The following is a 19,804-nucleotide window of genomic DNA, read 5'->3' on the forward strand; positions in this document are numbered from 1 at the left end:
AATCACACTTCTGTGAAATCAAACTGTCCACTTAGGAAGCAACACTGATTGAGACAGGCTGGTACATCAGGAGACAGGCTGGTACATCAGGAGATGTGGAGGAGGCTGTAGGAGGGCAACAACCCAGCAGCAGGACCGCTACCTCCGCCTTTGTGCAAGGAGGGGCAAGAGGAGTACTGCCAGAGCCCCGCACAGCCCTCCATGTGCTCGACAGACGTAGCCTGACTGCCATTAGGGACCGAGATGAGATCCTCAGACCCCTTGTGAGACCATATGCTGGTGTGGTTTGCCCTGGGTTCCTGCTAATGCAAGACAATGCTAGACCTCATGTGGCTGGAGTGTGTCAGCAGTTCCTGCAAGAGGAAGGCATTGATGCTATGGACTGGTCCGCCCGTTCCCCAGACCTGAATTCAATTGAGCACATCTGGGACATCATGTCTCGCTCCATCCACCAACGCCACGTTGCACCACAGACTGTCCAGGAGTTGGCAGATGCTTTAGTCAAGGTCTGGGAGGAGATCCCTCAGGAGACCATCCGCCACCTCATCAGGAGCATGCCCAGGCGTTGTAGGGAGGTCATACAGGCACGTGGAGGCCACACACACTACTGAGCCTCATTTTGACTTGTTTTAAGGACATTACATCAAAGTTGGATCAGCCTGTAGTGTGGTTTTCCACTTTAATTTTGAGTGTGACTCCAAATCCAGACCTCCATGGGTTGATACATTTGATTTCCATTGATACTTTTTGTGTGATTTTGTTGTCAGCACATTCAACTATGTAAAGAAAAAAGTATTTAATAAGAATATTTCATTCATTCAGATCTAGGATGTGTTATTTTAGTGTTCCCTTTATTTTTTTGAGCAGTGTATATGCCCTGATGCATTTTGTGCTAATGTCTGACAGCTGAACCGCGGGGCGGACAATTATTGTTTTAGGAAAGTAAATGTGGCTCATTTGGCCAACATACCTCATTTATTGATGGCACTGGCTGCGCTAGGTTGGATCTGAATGTATATGGATGTCCATAAAATTTCTTAAAATGTCCGGTAAATTAAAATATTCCCTGTCATGTTATGGTGCCAAACTCTGATATTGTTTTTAAGAAGATTTTAGAATATTCACATTAAAATCTGTCACCAATTGGATGGAAACCTAGCTATAGACACCGAAAAAGAGTTCAGTGTACCTTTGATTATGCCTGCACATCATGATCCACCAGCAGCCCCAAACATCTGAAGAATAAGCTACCAGCCAAACAAGCTTGAAAGAATTGTACTTAAATTCACCCCTCATACTCATCTGGAGGTTGAGAATGTTTTCGTCTCTATCTCTGTAATGTGTCTGTATATACAGTGGGGCAAAAAAGTATTTAGTCACCCACCAATTGTGCATGTTCTCCCACTTAAAAAGATGAGAGAGGCCTGTAATTTTCATCATAGGTACACTTCAACTATGACAGACAAAGATCCAGAAAATCACATTGTAGGATTTTTTATTAATTTATTTGCAAATTATGGTGGAAAATAAGTATTTGGTCAATAACAAAAGTTTCTCAATACTTTGTTATATACCCTTTGTTTGCAATGACAGAGGTCAAACGTTTTCTGTAAGTCTTCACAAGGTTTTCAAACACTGTTGCTGGTATTTTGGCCCATTCCTCCATGCAGATCTCCTCTAGAGCAGTGATGTTTTGGGGCTGTTGCTGGGCAACACAGAAATTCAACTCCCTCCAAAGATTTTCTAAGGGGTTGAGATCTGAAGACTGGCTAGGCCACTCCAGGACCTTGAAATGCTTCTTACGAAGCCACTCCTTCGTTGCCCGGGCGGTGTGTTTGGGATCATTGTCACGCTGAAAGACCCAGCCACGTTTCATCTTCAATGCCCTTGCTGATGGAAGGAGGTTTTCACTCAAAATCTCATGATACATGGCCCCATTCGTTCTTTCATTTACACGGATCAGTCGTCATGGTCCCTTTGCAGAAAAACATGCTTCACAGTAGGTATGGTGTTCTTTGGATGCAACCCAGCATTCTTTGTCCTCCAAACACGACGAGTTGAGTTTTTACCAAAAAGTTATATTTTGGTTTCATCTGACCATATGACATTCTCCCAATCTTCTTCTGGATCATCCAAATGCAAAGAGTCCCTGGCGGCGTAGTGTGTTACTGATGGTAGGCTTTGTTACTTTAGTCCCAGCTCTCTGCAGGTCATTCACTAGGTACCCCGTGTGGTTCTGGGATTTTTGCTCACCGTTCTTGTGATCATTTTGACCCCACGGGGTGAGATCTTGCGTGGAGCCCCAGATCAAGGGAGATTATCAGTGGTCTTGTATGTCTTCCATTTCCTAATAATTGCTCCCACAGTTGATTTCTTCAAACCAAGCTGCTTACCTTTTGCAGATTCAGTCTTCCCAGCCTGGTGCAGGTCTACAATTTTGTTTCTGGTGTCCTTTGACAGCTCTTTGGTCTTGGCCATAGTGGAGTTTGGAGTGTGACTGTTTGAGGTTGTGGACAGGTGTCTTTTATACTGATAACAAGTTCAAGCAGGTGCCATTAATACAGGTAACAAGTGGAGGACAGAGGAGCCTCAGGTCTGTGAGGGACAGAAATCTTGCTTGTTTGTAGGTGACCAAATACTTATTTTCCACCATTATTTGCAAATAAATTCATTAAAAATCCTACAATGTGATTTTATGGATTTTTTTTCTCATTTTGTCTGTCATAGTTGAAGTGTACCTATGATGAAAATTACAGGCCTCTCTCATCTTTTTAAGTGGGAAAACTTGCACAATTGGTGGCTGACTAAAAACTTTTTTGCCCCACTGTATTTCATTGTATATGTATTTATGTAAAAAATAGGGAACACAATGGAAATGAATCCCAGATCAATCAATAATTCAATCCAAACTGTGCAGCAGGCTGGAAAGAGACATCTGTTGCAAAACACCAAAAAGTTGAATGACATTCAGAGATTGTTAAGCCAAGCCTTCGATACTGGGTATCAAAATGTTGAAAACCTGATTTCCCCCCAGCTGATCACTGTCTGCAGATGGCTCTGATCGTAGGTTAATGAAACAGGCAGGGAGAGAGAGTCTGTGGTGCTCGGCAAACACTCAACCTTCTGACCCGTAGCCCTGCGTGGCATCGACTGTGCCACAAAAGCATGCTGAAGTGGCAAAGTTGATATCCACGTTCATAAACACATTGGTCGCTACAGTTATTGTTATTTGTGGTCCTAAATCTTATTTTGAGTTAATTCGATGAGGAGCTAGTTTGTTTAATTAAGGGTCATGTGAAAATATTTATAACTTTGGGGAGGGGGGTGCATTTTTATTTTCAGGACACCTAGAGTTGGACGGTCCCTTGCCCCCAGTACATTTAAATCTGTCCCTAAACCATTGCTTTATTCATGCAAGCCCCAGGCAAGTGATGTTTAACAGACGTTGTGTGCAGAGAATGAAGAACAGTCTGTTTGAACCCACCCAGGCATACTGGTAACTGAATAAAAGTTCCAATCCAAACCATACACAGAGGGCCTCTCCTTCTGCAACTGAGGGCCCTAGGCCCCACAACACCAGAACAAGGGAGTCCATAGGCTGAACTCACCTCCCAAAGTTGGCGGGGAGGTATTCCAGAAAGGCATCGTTTAAGAAGAGCTGTGTCAGGTTGAGGAGCTGGGTGAAGCCCTCTGGGAGCCTACAGTGGAGAGATGGGCAATGAGAGAGACGGAAAGGGAGAGAGAGAAAGAATCCCTGTGCAGATGTCATCACAATACAGTACCCCTTGGATATAAAAAATTACACAGCACGGAAGAAGTACAAAAAGAAGCTCCTCAAGGACAATCCAGAGACACTATTTGCTGACCGCTACAAAGAGGGGAACGTAAGCAACTTCATTTTCCACAAAGACCATCCCCTGGCATGGCACAGTGCTATAAGAGCACACTACCCCTATGTCAAGAGAGAGGGTATTGGCCCAGGGTGGAAACTCAGAATACTAGACATTGAGGAAATTTAAGCAACCTCTGTCAACGAGTACATGCCTGGGACAGTAATGGTGCAGGGCATGCTCAAGCAGTTCCAGCAGGACTTTTACGGGATCAAAGAGAGAGCACATCAGGAAAAGCTCTCTCTCGGTGACGACTCGTCCATCCTGAGTAGAGGTCGACCGATTATGATTTTTCTACGCCGATACCGATGCCGATTATTAGAGGCCCAAAAAACCCGATACCGATTAATCGGACGCTTTTTAAAAATGTATTTGTAATAATGACTATTACAACAATACTGAATGAACACTTATTTTAACTTGATATAATACATCAACAAAATCAATTTAGCCTCAAGTAAATAATGAAACATGTTCAATTTGGTTTAAATAATGAAAAAACAAAGTGTTGGAGAAGAAAGTAAAAGTGCAATATGTGCTATGTAAGAAACCTAACATTTCAGTTCCTTGCTCAGAACATGAGAACATATGAAAGCTGGTGGTTCCTTTTAACTTCTTGCATCAAGCAATCCCGTATCCGGGAGCGTAATCATAGCCTCAAGCTCATTACCATAACGCAACGTTAACTATTCATGAAAATCGCAAATGAAATTAAAGAAATATATTCACTCACAAGCTTAGCCTTTTGTTAACAACACTGTCATCTCAGATTTTCAAAATATGCTTTTCAACCATAGCTACACAAGCATTTGTGTAAGAGTATTGATAGCTAGCATAGCATTAAGCCTAGCATTCAGCAGGCAACATTTTCACAAAAACAAGAAAAGCATTCAAATAAAATAATTTACCTTTGAAGAACTTCGGATGTTTTCAATGAGGAGACTCTCAGTTAGATAGCAAATGTTCAGTTTTTCCCAAAAATATTATTTGTGTAGGAGAAATCGCTCCGTTTTGTCCATCACGTTTGGCTAAGAAAAAAACCCGAAAATTCAGTCATTACAACGCCAAACTTTTTTCCAAATTAACTCCATAATATCGACAGAAACATGGCAAACGTTGTTTAGAATCAATCCTCAAGGTGATTTTCACATATCTATTCGATGATAAATCATTCGTGGCAGTTGGGTTTCTCCTCGGAAGCAAATGGAAAAATGCACGCAGCTGGAGATTACGCAATAATTGCAACGGAGGACACCAAGCGAGCACCTAGTAGATGTAGTGTAAAATGGTCAATCTTCCAATGATATGCCTACAAATACGTCACAATGCTGCAGACACCTTGGGGAAACGACAGAAAGTGTAAGCTCATTCCTGGCGCATTCACAGCCATATAAGGAGACATTGGAACACAGCGCCTTCAAAATCTGGGGCACTTCCTGTTTGAAATGTCATCTTGTTTCGCCTGTAGCATCAGTTCTGTGGCACTCACAGATAATATCTTTGCAGTTTTGGAAACGTCAGTGTTTTCTTTCCAAAGCTGTCAATTATATGCATAGTCGAACATCTTTTCGTGACAAATATCTTGTTTAGAACGGGAATGTTTTTTTATCCAAAAATTAAAAGAGCGCCCCCTATATTGAAGAAGTTAACATGAGTCTTCAATATTCCCAGGTAGGAACTTTTAGGTTGGAATTATAGGACTATTTCCCTCTATACCATTTGTATTTCATTAACCTTTGACTATTGGATATTCTTATAGGCACTTTAGTATTGCCAGTGTAACAGTTTAGCTTCCGTCCCTCTCCTCGCTCCTCCCTGGGCTCGAACCAGCAACACAACGACAACAGCCACCATCGAAGCAGCGTTACCCATGCAGAGCAAGGGGAACAACTACTAGAAGGCTCAGAGCGAGTGACGTTTCAAACGCTATTAGCGCGCGCTAACTAGCTAGCCATTTCACTTCGGTTACACCAGCCTCATCTCGGGAGTTGATAGGCTTGAAGTCATAAACAGCGCAATGCTTGACGCACAACGAAGAGCTGCTGGCAAAATGCACGAAAGTGCTGTTTGAATTAATGTTTACGTGCCTGCTTCTGCCTACCACCGCTCAGTCAGATACTTGTATGCTCAGTCAGATTATATGCAATGCAGGACACGCTAGATAATATCTAGTAATATCATCAACCATGTGTAGTTAACTAGTGATTATGATTGATTGTTTTTTATAAGATGAGTTTAAATGCTAGCTAGCAACTTACCTTGGCTTACTGCATTCGCGTAACAGGCAGTCTCCTTGTGGAGTGCAACGAGAGAGAGGCAGGTCGTTATTGCGTTGGATTAGTTAACTGTAAGGTTGCAAGATTGGATCCCCCGAGCTGACAAGGTGAAAATCTGTTGTTCTACCCCTGAACGAGGCAGTTAACCCACCGTTCCAAAGGCAGTCATTGAAAATAAGAATGTGTTCCTCTCAAGGCTAGGGGGCACTATTTTCATTTTTGGAAAAATAACGTTCCCAAAGTAAACGGGCTATTTCTCAGGACCAGATGCTAGAATATACATATAATTGACAGCTTAGAATAGAAAACACTCTAACGTTTCCAAAACTGTATAAATATTGTCTGTGAGTATAACAGAACTGATATTGCAGGCGAAAGCCTGAGAAAAATCCAATCAGGAAGTGACTATTATTTTGAAACCTCTGCGTTCCTATGCATCCCTATTGACTATTGAAAGGGATATCAATCAGATTCCATTTTCTATGGCTTCCCTAATGTGTCTACAGTCACTAGACATAGTTTCAGGCTTTTATTTTGAAAAATGAGTGTGAACGACAACATTGCGTCAAATCAAATCAAATCAAATTTTATTTGTCACATACACATGGTTAGCAGATGTTAATGCGAGTGTAGCGAAATGCTTGTGCTTCTAGTTCCGACAATGCAGTAATAACGAACAAGTAATCTAACTAACAATTCCCAAAAAAACTACTGTCTTATACACAGTGTAAGGGGATAAAGAATATGTACATAAGGATATATGAATGAGTGATGGTACAGAGCAGCATAGGCAAGATACAGTAGATGATATCGAGTACAGTATATATATATGAGATGAGTATGTAAACAAAGTGGCATAGTTAAAGTGGCTAGTGATACATGTATTACATAAGGATGCAGTCGATGATATAGAGTACAGTATCTACGTATGCATATGAGATGAATAATGTAGGGTAAGTAACATTATATAAGGTAGCATTGTTTAAAGTGGCTAGTGATATATTTACATCATTTCCCATCAATTCCCATGATTAAAGTGGCTGGAGTAGAGTCAGTGTCATTGACAGTGTGTTGGCAGTAGCCACTCAATGTTAGTGGTGGCTGTTTGACAGTCTGATGGCCTTGAGATAGAAGCTGTTTTTCAGTCTCTCGGTCCCAGCTTTGATGCACCTGTACTGACCTCGCCTTCTGGATGACAGCGGGGTGAACAGGCAGTGGCTCGGGTGGTTGATGTCCTTGATGATCTTTATGGCCTTCCTGTAGCATCGGGTGGTGTAGGTGTCCTGGAGGGCAGGTAGTTTGCCCCCGGTGATGCGTTGTGCAGACCTCACTACCCTCTGGAGAGCCTTACGGTTGAGGGCGGTGCAGTTGCCATACCAGGCGGTGATACAGCCCGCCAGGATGCTCTCGATTGTGCATCTGTAGAAGTTTGTGAGTGCTTTTGGTGACAAGCCGAATTTCTTCAGCCTCCTGAGGTTGAAGAGGCGCTGCTGCGCCTTCCTCACGATGCTGTCTGTGTGAGTGGACCAATTCAGTTTGTCTGTGATGTGTATGCCGAGGAACTTAAAACTTGCTACCCTCTCCACTACTGTTCCATCGATGTGGATGGGGGTGTTCCCTCTGCTGTTTCCTGAAGTCCACAATCATCTCCTTAGTTTTGTTGACGTTGAGTGTGAGGTTATTTTCCTGACACCACACTCCGAGGGCCCTCACCTCCTCCCTGTAGGCCGTCTCGTCGTTGTTGGTAATCAAGCCTACCACTGTTGTGTCGTCCGCCAGGTGCTGCGTCAGTGGTCAGGTGGTGGCTCTCAGAGTGATTTGTGCGTAATAGACAAAGGCGGCCATTGTTCCTCACGCTCCTAGTGAAAAGCCAATTGTCCCGGTTGATATATTATCGAATAGATATTTGAAAAACACCTTGAGGATTGATTATAAAAAACGTTTGCCATGTTTCTGTCAATATTATGGATCTCATTTGTAATTTTTTTCGGCGTTGTCGTGACCACAATTTCCGGTGGATTTCTCAACAAAACGTGAACAAGAAAAGGAGGTATTTCAGCTATAAAAATAATCTTTATGGAACAAAATGAACATTTGCTGTCTAACTGGGAGTCTCGTGAGTGAAAACATCCGAAGCTCATCAAAGGTAAACTATTTAATTTGATTGCTTTTCTGATTTTCGTGACCAAGCTTCCTGCTGCTAGCTGGACATAATGCTATGCTAGGCTATCAATAAACCTACACAAATGCTAGTCTTGCTTTGGCTGTAAAGCATCATTTCAAATTCTGAGATGACAGGGTGATTAACAAAAGGCTAAACTGTGTTTCACTATATTTCACTTGTGATTTCATGAATATGAATATTTTCTATTAAGATTTTTTTGTCCGTTGCGTTATGCTAATTTGTGTAGTTGAATGGCAATTCTCCCGGATCCGGGAGGGGTAGTTCTATGAACTAACTTGCCTAGTTAAATAAAGGTACAAAAAAAAATATTTAAAATAAAATTTAAATAATAAACATTTGTAAATCGGCGCCCAAAAATACCTTAGTTATACCCTAATTAATCGGTCGACCTCTAATCCTGAGTGAGAGAAACAACAATAGAGAAACACATGGCACAGGTAACAGCAGTGAAGGAGGAGGTGAGAAACACATGGCACAGCTAACAGCAGTGAAGGAGGAGGAGAGAAACACATGGCACAGGTAACAGCAGTGAAGGAGGAGGAGAGAAACACATGGCACAGCTAACAGCAGTGAAGGAGGAGGAGAGAAACACATAGCACAGCTAACAGCAGTGAAGGAGGAGCGAGAGAAACACATGGCACAGCTAACAGCAGTGAAGGAAGAGGGAGAGAAACACATGGCACAGCTAACAGCAGTGAAGGAGGAGAGAAACACATGGCACAGCTAACAGCAGTGAAGGAGGAGGAGAGAAACACATGGCACAGCTAACAGCAGTGGAGGAGGAGGAGAGAAACACATGGCACAGCTAACAGCAGTGAAGGTGGAGGAGAGAAACACATGGCACAGCTAACAGCAGTGAAGGTGGAGGAGAGAAACACATGGCACAGCTAACAGCAGTGAAGGAGGAGAGAAACATGGCACAGCTAACAGCAGTGAAGGAGGAGGAGAGAAACACATGGCACAGCTAACAGCAGTGAAGAAGGAGGAGAGAAACACGTGGCACAGCTAACAGCAGTGAAGGAGGAGAGAAACACATGGCACAGCTAACAGCAGTGAAGGAGGAGAGAAGAACACATGGCACAGCTAACAGCAGTGAAGAAGGAGGAGAGAAGAACACATAGCACAGCTAACAGCAGTGAAGAAGGAGAGAAAAACACATAGCACAGCTAACAGCAGTGAAGGAGGAGAGAAGAACACGTGGCACAGCTAACAGCAGTGAAGAAGGAGGAGAGAAACACATAGCACAGCTAACAGCAGTGAAGGAAGAGGGAGAGAAACACATGGCACAGCTAACAGCAGTGAAGGAGGAGGTGAGAAAGCTGAGGTGTTACAGACACTCCCCCAGAGAAGCCAGCAAAACAGCCCACCTCAGACACAGACCACAACCACAATGGAACCGACAACATCGGACCCACCAACCCAACAGACCCCACCCCCTCCTAACAGCCCCCGTCAGCTCCACCGATAGCTCTCCTGACAACCCATTGAGGACACACAAAAGCCAGAAATTGTGCTCCTCATTGACTCAAATGGCAAATAAACTTTTTCCCAAACACAAACTGGCTAATCTCTGGTGCCCAAACACTAGGCATGACCTAGAGCTGTTGTCAGAGGACAGACTAGGGTCCCCCAGCCACATTATAAATCACACGGTCACAAATGACCTGAGGGCCCAGCAGGAAAGGATGGCCACATCACTCAACGGAATGATTGAAAAAGCTTTTTCCACTTTCTCCAACGCACAAGTGGTTATCTCCACCCTGCTATCACGAAAAGACATTCACCTTGCCACCATACAGCAGGTGAACGCAAGCATTTCCCGTGACTGTGCCTCAAACCTAATGTCTACTTGGCCCACCATTCCACCCTAGACTTAAACAACCTTTACCACCAGGCAGAAATCCCAACTTTTGCCAGGACCCGGAAGGACGTCACCCTCAACCGCAGCACCTTACACAGGAGCAGCGAACACCCCGCCCAGACCAGAGAGACACCCTGAGAACCCACGCCAAGAGGATCTACACCCATAGCTTCACAAGCCACACCCCAACCAGCTGAGACCATCCCAAACAAACCCTGGCCACACCCTATATTTATTATTTTTATTTTACCTTTATTTAACTTATGAACAAATTCTTATTTTCAATGATGGTCATCTGCCTTTGGCCTAAAGAGCAGGAACCCAGACTTCATCAAAGAAATTGGAAATACAGACACTGTTATCCTACAAGAAACATGGTATAGATGAGACAGACCAACTGGTTGCATTTTAGGTTACAGAGAGCTGGTAGTCCCATCCATCAAACTACCAGGTGTTAAAAAGGGAAGACCGTAGTTTTATACCCCCAACCCTAGCCTGTGGTTGACCAAATAGAATTCCTGGTAATAAAATTGGGCCAATGGCCAGATAACAAGTATCCCATTTCAGGCTCAATGTATAGACAATTTGAACCAATGAGAACTTGCCACATGTAGCTATGAGTCCCAGACTGACATTCCTCCCATGTCTCTGACACATTAATCATGTAATCCCTATTACAGAAAAACAACTAATTCCCTCTTGACCTTAAGTCCTCTGCGTTGTGTATGTATCTTAAAATAATACTACATCACTGACATCAACCCAGAGTCTCTCAGAGCGTTCATAGTCAGGCCATTAACACCCCTATCAGATCACAGAAAAATCAGTCTACTTAAACAGAGCAATACTCAATCATGAGGAGGCATCAAAGCCAAAATAACTGCACTATATTAAGAAATGCTATAGATGGAAAGAAAGTAGTATAGAAGCCTACCAAAAACAATTAGGCAACAACAAATTCAATCCATTTTAGACAACAGGACAAAACTTTTCACTGTAATAGGGAAGGTGTAAACCTGGCAGCAGAATGCCTAAACTGTTTATTTGACCTTTCAGCTTCCCTATCAAATCTAAAAATTTCAAGCACAAAACCTAAGAAAATCAACAACAATGACAAATGATTTGATAAAGAATGCAAAAACCTAAGAAAGAAATTGAGAATCCTATCCAACCAAAAACATAGAGACCCAGAAGACTTGAGTCTACGCCTTCACTATGGTGAATCAATAAAACAATACAGAAATACACTACATAAAAAGAAGGAACAGCACACAATGTAATTGAAGAATCCATAGCATCTAACCACTTCTGGGAAAATTGGAACACACTAAACAAACAACAACACAAAGAGTTATCTATCCAAAACAGAGATGTGTGGATAAACCACTTCTCCAATCTTTTTGGCACTATAACAAAGAACAAATAGCAAAAACATATACATGATCAATTACAAATCTTAGAATCAGCTATTAAAGACAACCTGACCCCACTGCATTCTCCAATTACACCGAATGAACAAAAAGGACAAAATACAAACCCTTCCAACCCAAAAAGGCCTGTGGTGTTGATGGTATCCTACATGAAATTATAAAATATACAGACCACAAATTCCAATTGGCTATACTTAAACTCTTTAACATCATCCTCAGCTCTGGCATCTTCCTTAATATTTGGAACCAAGGACTGACAACCCAAATCCACAAATGTGGAGACAGATTTTACTCCAATAACTACCATGAGATATGCGTCAACAACAACCTGTGGAAAATCCACTGCAATATCATTAACAGGAGACATGTACATTTCCTCAGTGAAAATAATGTACTGAGCAATTGTCAAATTGGATGTTTACCAATTTAGTGTATGATAGACCAGGTATTCACCCTACACACCCTAATTGACAAACAAATAAACCAAAACAAAGGCAAAGTCTTCACATGCTTTGTTGACTTCAAAAAAAGCTTTTGACTCAATTTGGCATGAGGGTCTGCTATACAAATTGATGGAAAGTGGTGTTGGAGGAAAACATATTACATTAACAAATCCAAGTACACATACAACAAGTGTGCAGTTAAGATTGGCAAAAAAAACACATTTCTTTCCACAGTGCCGTGGGGTGAGACAGGGATGCTGCTTAAGTCCCACCCTCTTCAACACATATATCAACAAATTGGCAAGAGCACTAGAACAGTCTGCAGCACCCAGCCTCAACCTACTAGAATCTGAAGTAAAATGTCTAAGGTCTACTAATGATCTGGTGCTTCTGTCCCCAACCAAGGAGGGCCTACAGCAGAACATAGATGTTCTGCACAGATTCTGTTAGACCTGGGCCCTGACAGTAAATCAAAAAATAAGTGTTCCAACAAAGGTCCAGTTTCCAGGACCACAAATACAAATTATTTCAAAACACCGCTGCCTAAGAGCACATAAACTATACATACCTCGGGCTAAACATCAGTGCCACAGGTACTAACTTGCACAAAGCTGTGAACGATCTTAGAGACAAGGCAAGAAGGGCCTTCTATGCCATCAAAAGGAACATAAATTCGACATACCAATTAGGATCTGGCAAAAACAATACTTGAATCCGTTATAGAACCCATTGCCCTTTATGGTTTTCACAAAATGGGACAAACACCAAATTGAGACTGAATGCAGAATTCAGAAAAAATATCCTTAGTGTACAATGTAAAACAACAAATAATGCATGCAGAGCATATTTAGGCCCATACCCACTAATGATCAAAATCCAGAAAAGATATGTTAAATTCTACAACCACCTAAAAGGAAGCGATTCCCAAACCTTCCATAACAAAGCCATCACCTACAGAGATATGTATTTTGAGAAGAGTCCCCTAAGCAAGATCTTCCTGGGGCTCTGTTCACAAACACAAACAGACCCCACAGAGGACAAGGACAGCAACACAATTAGACTAAACTAAATCATGCGAAAATAAAAAAGATAATTACTTGACACGTTGGAAAGAACTAACAAAAAAACAGAGCAAACTACAATGCTAATTGGCCCTAAAAAGAGAGCACACAGTGGCAGAGTACATGATCACTGTGACTGACCCAAAATGAAGGAAAGCTTTGACTATGTAAAGACTCAGTGAGCATAGCCTTGCTATTGAGAAAGGTCGCAGTATGCAGACCTGGCTCTCAAGAGAAGACAGGCTATGTTCACACTGCCCACAAAATGAGGTGGAAACTGAGATGCACTTCCTAAACTCCTGCCAAATGTATGACCATATTAAAGACACATATTTCCCTTAAATTACACAGACCCACAAAGATTTTGAAAACAAATCCAAACGGATAAACTCCCATATCTATTTGGTGAAATACCACGGTGTGCAATCACAGCAGCAAGATTTGTGACCTGTTGCCACAAGAAAAGGGCAACCAGTGAAGAACAAACACCATTGTAAATACAACCCATATTTATGTTTATTTATTTCCCCTTTTGTACTATTTGCACATTGTTACAACACTGTATATAGATATAATGACAATTGAAATGTCTCTATTATTTTGGAAATAATGAGTGTAATATTTACTGTTCACTTTTTATTATTTATTTCACTTTTGTTTATCCATTTCACTTGCTTTGGCAATATAAAGATATGTTTCCCATGCCAATAAAGCCCCTTGAATTGAATTGAAAGAGAGAGGCAGGTAGAAAGAGAATCTACAAGAACCCATTTGTTTGTCAACCTATGATTTCCCACCAACAAATGCTAAATGTATGACATATTGCTCAGGGGTAACTCCCTTATGGTTTTCCAATGTATTTTAGCATGAGGCACATTATGTCAAGACCTCGCAGAGAGACCTGCATTACCCTCTGTAAGGACAGGAAACTACTCAATATTTAACAAATTACATACAGTATTTACACAATGCAGGAAAGAAATGTCTTACGTAAACAGTGATGGAATTGTTTCTAATAATTTAAATTCAGACAAAAGCCTCAGATACACAAATACAACAGTCTCGCATGTAGTTATTTTCCTCATTCTGTTTATCAGTTAATTTCAAAGTTGCCATGAGGTGACTAAAATATATATATATATATTTTAAAAAGTGAGCCAATTTGACTGAAAGCATTTTCATATGAAAATTCATGGTTGTTTTTTATTGAGGTAATCGGTGATTGTTGCTTGACACAAAGCAACAGACACAGCTGTTGGCAATGATAATACAGCATTACCATTGTCCCTATAGACTACAGCCATCCCACCACAATGATACACTTCTTTCTTCACTTACTTGGCAATAGGATTTACACTGGCCTCCACAACAGATAGGCATTTACAGCATTTAATGTTGTCTGGGAACTCTTGAATACCTAAAGAAGGAATGGAATGGAAACATGTTTGTCATTCATAACAAATGAACACACATTTTTAATACTCATGCCTCGTCATATTGTACATCATGCTAATATTTAGAGTGACAGTATCAGTAGAGAGTCGACAAATTAGAATATATCAGAGTAGAAACTAGCAGAGATTGCTGTGGACATCACATCTCACTCGCTTACCGTTTTTACTGATGTCCAACTCCCTCAGGTTTACAAGGCTGGCTATGGTGGTTGGCAGGTTTGACAGGTCATTGTCAGGTATGCTCAGTTTACGGAGAGCCTGACAGTTAAATAGTTGCTATGGAGAGAGAGGGGCAGAACAGAAACAAGTTATACTGGTGTTATATCAATCTCTTAGCCTGCGGTGTTGAAAAAGTATAGACTGTGAGATTTCATGCACTGTTTCAATAAGGCCAGTCTAATGATCCTGCTGTGCTGTTGTTAAATGTGAAACATGAGAGAAACGCTGAGGCAACGTCTTTTTCAATGTTCTGACACGTTTCCCCTTCACTGTAAGAGCAGCAACTCTCAGTTGAGTAACCTTGTAGGACAACATTAGTAGTCCACAGCTCTATATGAAGGGAGGGAGAGAGCCAAATCAGTCCTCCCCAGAGAGAGAGAGAGAGAGATGGAGCATAGAGGGAGGGAGAGAGCCACATCAGTCCTCAGAGAGAGAGAGAGATATGGAGCATAGAGGGAGGGAGAGAGCCACATCAGTCCTCAGAGAGAGAGAGAGATATGGAGCATAGAGGAGGGAGAGAGAGACATCAGTCCTCCTCAGAGAGAGCGAGGGGAGGGGAGGGAGGGAGGGAGGGAGGGAGGGAGGGAGGGAGGGAGGGAGGGAGGGAGGGAGGGAGGGAGGGAGGGAGGGAGGGAGGGAGGGAGGGAGGGAGGGAGGGAGGGAGGGAGGTGGAGCATAAAGGAGGAAGAGAAAGCAGAGGGAGGGAGGTTGAAAACGGTGCTATGCAGAGTTAGTGTGCATGCGCATCATGCCATATGCAGTATGTTTGAGATAACAGGTTAATAATTACCATTCTAACTGTGTAACATGAATAATGAAGATCAATATTTACATTCATAAATGTACAGAATTTGTTTTAACAAAGCCAGCCAATACAGTATCAACAAGCGCTTCCTCCCATCTCTGTAGTCCATTCCTTTCTCCATGTAAAATATAGATTAGAGCAGTTGATTCCTTTCTAAATGTAGAGCAGAGACTAGAGAGGGACAAGTTCTACGGGTCTACATCCCAAATGGAACCTTATTCCCTATACAGTCCACTACCTTTGACTAGAGCCCATAGGAAAGAGGATGCCATTTGAGACAGCCAGGGAGACATTACAGTCCAGTAAGGACATTACTGTAACACGCCCATTATGAGAGGCCATTACTCTTTAAGAGCTATAATAGCCAGAGGGGGAGTATCTACATCAATGGAGACTGGAGAGGATCAGGACAGCCAGCGTTGTCCAGTCTTGCCCAAGGCATCACTTACATAAAAGACCACACACTTTGGATCTATCAATGCCTGGTTCTTATGCAACCCTGTGAGGCACCACACTGGCTCTGAACTCTCTTTACAAAGACCCTGAACAAACCTCACTGAGATCCATAACTTAATGTATCTAATTGGGAGTTGGTTGATGAACACAATACACTGTCAAATGTATTAAACAAATAATAATTCATTAATTCCACAGAACCTCTGAAGGATATCACTGTACACATTCAGACAATTCATTGTTGAAATTCATGAATGTTGTATTGAACTCCATTGAATGGTCAAATTGTATTGAATGCTATGATGTATTCATCCAGGAGTTTCCATTTCAAACAAAGACACTATTGTCATAACATCTAGACTGTAATAGATCTCCTTTGAAAGTATTAATGAAACATACATTCACTGAATGTATTGTTTTCTATTCAGTGTGAAGGTTAGATAAAAGTCAGCAAGTCCTTCAGGCACAGAGCACACGCTACATCGCTCTCTGAGAAACTGAAGAGTTTATTTCCAAAACGCTACAGTATATCCACAAATTTTTCACACTTGTACTTTTTAGTCTGAATTTGCTTCATGTATGTGCAAAATATTACTGTTCTCAGATTTGTTACTCATATATTTGAACTGTGTGTATAAAATGTTATTTTTTTCCTCAAACTCTATATCTCCATTGTTTAGCAGGAATTAACTTTGTATACTTGTCTGTGATATGTGGATGGCTCACATAGCTATCTTAAGATGAATGCACTCACTCTGGATAAGATTACTAAAAATGACTTAAATGTCAAATGTACACTACCGTTCAAAAGTTTGGGGTCACTTAGAAATGTCCATGTTTTTTAAAGAAAAGCACATGTCCATTAAAATAAATACAGTGTAGACAATGTTGTAAATGACTATTTCAGCTGGAAACTGCAGATTTTTTTATGGAATATCCATATATACAGTACAGAGGCCCATTATCAAGCAACCATCACTCCTGTATTCCAATAGCAAGTTGTGTTAGCTAATCCAAGTTTATCATTTAAGGCTAAATGATCATTAGAAAACCATTTTGCAATTATGTTAGCACTATTGAAAACTGTTGTTCTGATTAAAGAAGCAATACAATTGGCCTTCTTTAGACCAGTTGAGTATCTGGAGCATCAGCATTTGTGGGTTCGGTTACAGGCTCAAAATAGCCAGAAACAAAGAACTTTCTTCTGAAACTCAACAGTCTATTCTTGTTCTGAGAAATGAAGGATATTTCATGCGAGAAATTGCCAAGAAACTGAACATGTAGTACGCTGTGTACTACTCCCTTCACAGACAGAGCAAACTGGCTCCAACCAGAATAGAAAGAGGAGTGGGAGGCCCCGGTGCACAACTGAGCAAGAGGACAAGTACATTAGAGTGTCTAGTTTGAGAAACAGATGCCTCACAAGTCCTCAACTGGCAGCTTCATTAAATAGTACCCACAAAACACCAATCTCAACTTCAACAGTGAAGAGGTGACTCCAGGATGCTGGCCTGAGGTCACAAATGTATCATTTGTACAGTTCTTTATTATAATAAATGTAGTTATTTGCTACATTTGACTGTGTAAAACCTAACAGTACTACTTATTTCTCTGAGAGTGAGTCAAACATATAGCTTTTTTTTATAAACATGATTATTTGTCTCGCTGAAATGAAACCATCAAGTGAAAGATTTCAAACAACTACATGTCTGTCATTGAAGTGAAGAAAAAACACACTTTCATAAATTCTTCAAAAAAATAAAAGTAAATTGTACACCTTTTCTGAAAATATAGTGTATTGGAAAGAAACTCTTAAACTGCTCTCTCATTGACTGGGAGCTGTCCATGGTGCTTATTCATAACCAACCCCCTTCTCTCCTGACCACATAGCTTCTTTCTCCCCCTCTCCCTCTCTGAATGTTTTTCCTCTGCTTTATTAACAGCTCATTTACAGACAGGAAGGACATTACGCCACTCTTTGGTCTGTGGGGGTTTGGTTGGCTTGGCAACGCATTTAGACAATCAACACTGAGCGCCAAATGAAGAGAGAGAGTGCATAGAGCTGAGATAATGTTGACATCGATCATTATGCCATGCTTTGTAATGTTGGGAAATGGTCTGAACTATGACTTTACAGAGTCCCTTTTATACACTTCACCCATTTCATCCCACAGCCCCAGCCTCAGCCTCAGCCCCAGCCCTCAGGACCCAGTCCCAGCTCTCAGACCCAAGCCTCAGCCCCAGGCCTCAGGACCAAGCCTCATCAGAACCCACCTTGGGCAGCTCCTCAATCTGGTTGGCGTCCAGGTAGAGCTCCTCCAGCGTGCGCTCGAAGCTGAAGATCTCCTTGGGCACCTGCTGCAGACTGCAGTGGGAGTAGTCCAGCACTGAGATGACCTCTTCCTCACCCCGGAAGCACCGGCACGGCACCAGGCGCCCAATGATCTTCCTCTTAGTCGTCATCTCCAGACACTGCACTGTATTGGGGGAGGGGGAGGGGAGACAAAGGAGAGAGAGATAAGTGAGACAACATAAACTAGCTGAGCGTTCCTCTGACCCACTGTGCTTTAAATAATCTCACCATTGCCTGGCCCTTGTATCGCCAGCATCCTGATAAGGTCAGGACAGCACCGCAGAAGACGAAATGGAATTAGCCGCAGCCATGCTAAACCACACTTGTCAAAATGGCTCTTAATTGTCTCCGATAAAGTTAAGTGCAATTAGCCAACCTAAGTCAAAGCCCCCATTCATACTGTTACACAGCACAGTAATACCAGCCTACCTCACTGCCAGTCCCACACACTCCTAATTCACCAATGTGAGGTATAGAGTAATTTCACACATATAAAAATGTCATATTCTGCTCTTGACAACAACTCCTATAGCTATATTTCTTGGGCAAATGAGATTTACTGGGGAACGTCAATGGTAGATATCAGGGCTCATAACATAGTCTCTAACTAATAAATATTGATAGACTACCTGCACATCCCCACTGGGCCAACTAACACTGTGAGGAACATGTTTCTGTGAAGACAATTTACACTAAATAATTAGCTGCTCTGCCGTCTGCTCTCAAAATGATTTAAGAGAATGAGTTTGAATGTGAGTATGCATGTCCTATTTCCATGTAAGGACGAGGTAAGATCTGAGTTGTATCTGAGTTTATAGTGTCTGCAAGGCCATATTCCTCTCTCTTGGAGGTTGTATAAGATTGGGTCTTGTAAAAATAAGTCAATCATTCCCCCAAGATAATGAAAGTTCTGATTAAGTAAGTAATAAAACATATTTCTATCATACTCAACCCTGTGAAGCTCATTCAATGCAGCCATTGTTCAGCCTCTGCTGATAACTTAGGCCCACAGTAGTCACAAACGCAGGGAAATCAAATTAACAAGACACTTGTTCATCCTTTTACTTTTTCCGGGTTTTATTCATTGTAAATACCACATTAAATATCACAAAAATACCAAGACACAGCAATTATCATGTAAAGCTGGTATTGCCCCAAAACATTGGGATGCTCTTTGTAACTACAAGTAGTCTGTGAATTACCCTGTCCCTGTACAAATCAAGTGTTTATTGTAACTGGGCCCTGACTGTAAACATGACAAAGTTGTGTATTTTGTCAGCATGGTAGGTTGAGACCAGGGGCAGCTGGGTGATGATTCATAACCTCCACCAGCCAGCAGCAACTCCACAGCCAACAGGCTGGGGCCCACCA

At 41.8% G+C, this 19,804-nt stretch overlaps 1 protein-coding gene across 4 annotated transcripts in view; it reads right to left on the reverse strand.

Moving 5' to 3' along the window:
• Window positions 1-18,552, reverse strand: part of LOC112260273 (leucine-rich repeat-containing protein 7-like) — an 89,223-nt gene extending 70,671 nt beyond the window's left edge. For 2 of the 4 annotated variants that reach the window (XM_042312762.1, XM_042312706.1), the window contains exons 1-4: window positions 18,355-18,552; window positions 14,759-14,876; window positions 14,485-14,563; window positions 3,609-3,698 (exon numbers count right to left, since the gene is read on the reverse strand). In XM_042312762.1, coding sequence (XP_042168696.1) covers window positions 3,609-3,698; window positions 14,485-14,563; window positions 14,759-14,876; window positions 18,355-18,543 — 476 coding nt within the window. In that variant the 5' untranslated portion in view covers window positions 18,544-18,552. The remainder of the gene's footprint in view (window positions 1-3,608; window positions 3,699-14,484; window positions 14,564-14,758; window positions 14,877-18,354) is intronic. The other 2 variants (XM_042312705.1, XM_042312690.1) reach the window with 1 other exon arrangement.
• Between the last annotated feature and the right edge of the window lie 1,252 nt (window positions 18,553-19,804).

This window comes from Oncorhynchus tshawytscha, linkage group LG01, assembly GCF_018296145.1.
Source record: "Oncorhynchus tshawytscha isolate Ot180627B linkage group LG01, Otsh_v2.0, whole genome shotgun sequence".
NCBI classification, from domain to species: domain Eukaryota; kingdom Metazoa; phylum Chordata; class Actinopteri; order Salmoniformes; family Salmonidae; genus Oncorhynchus; species Oncorhynchus tshawytscha.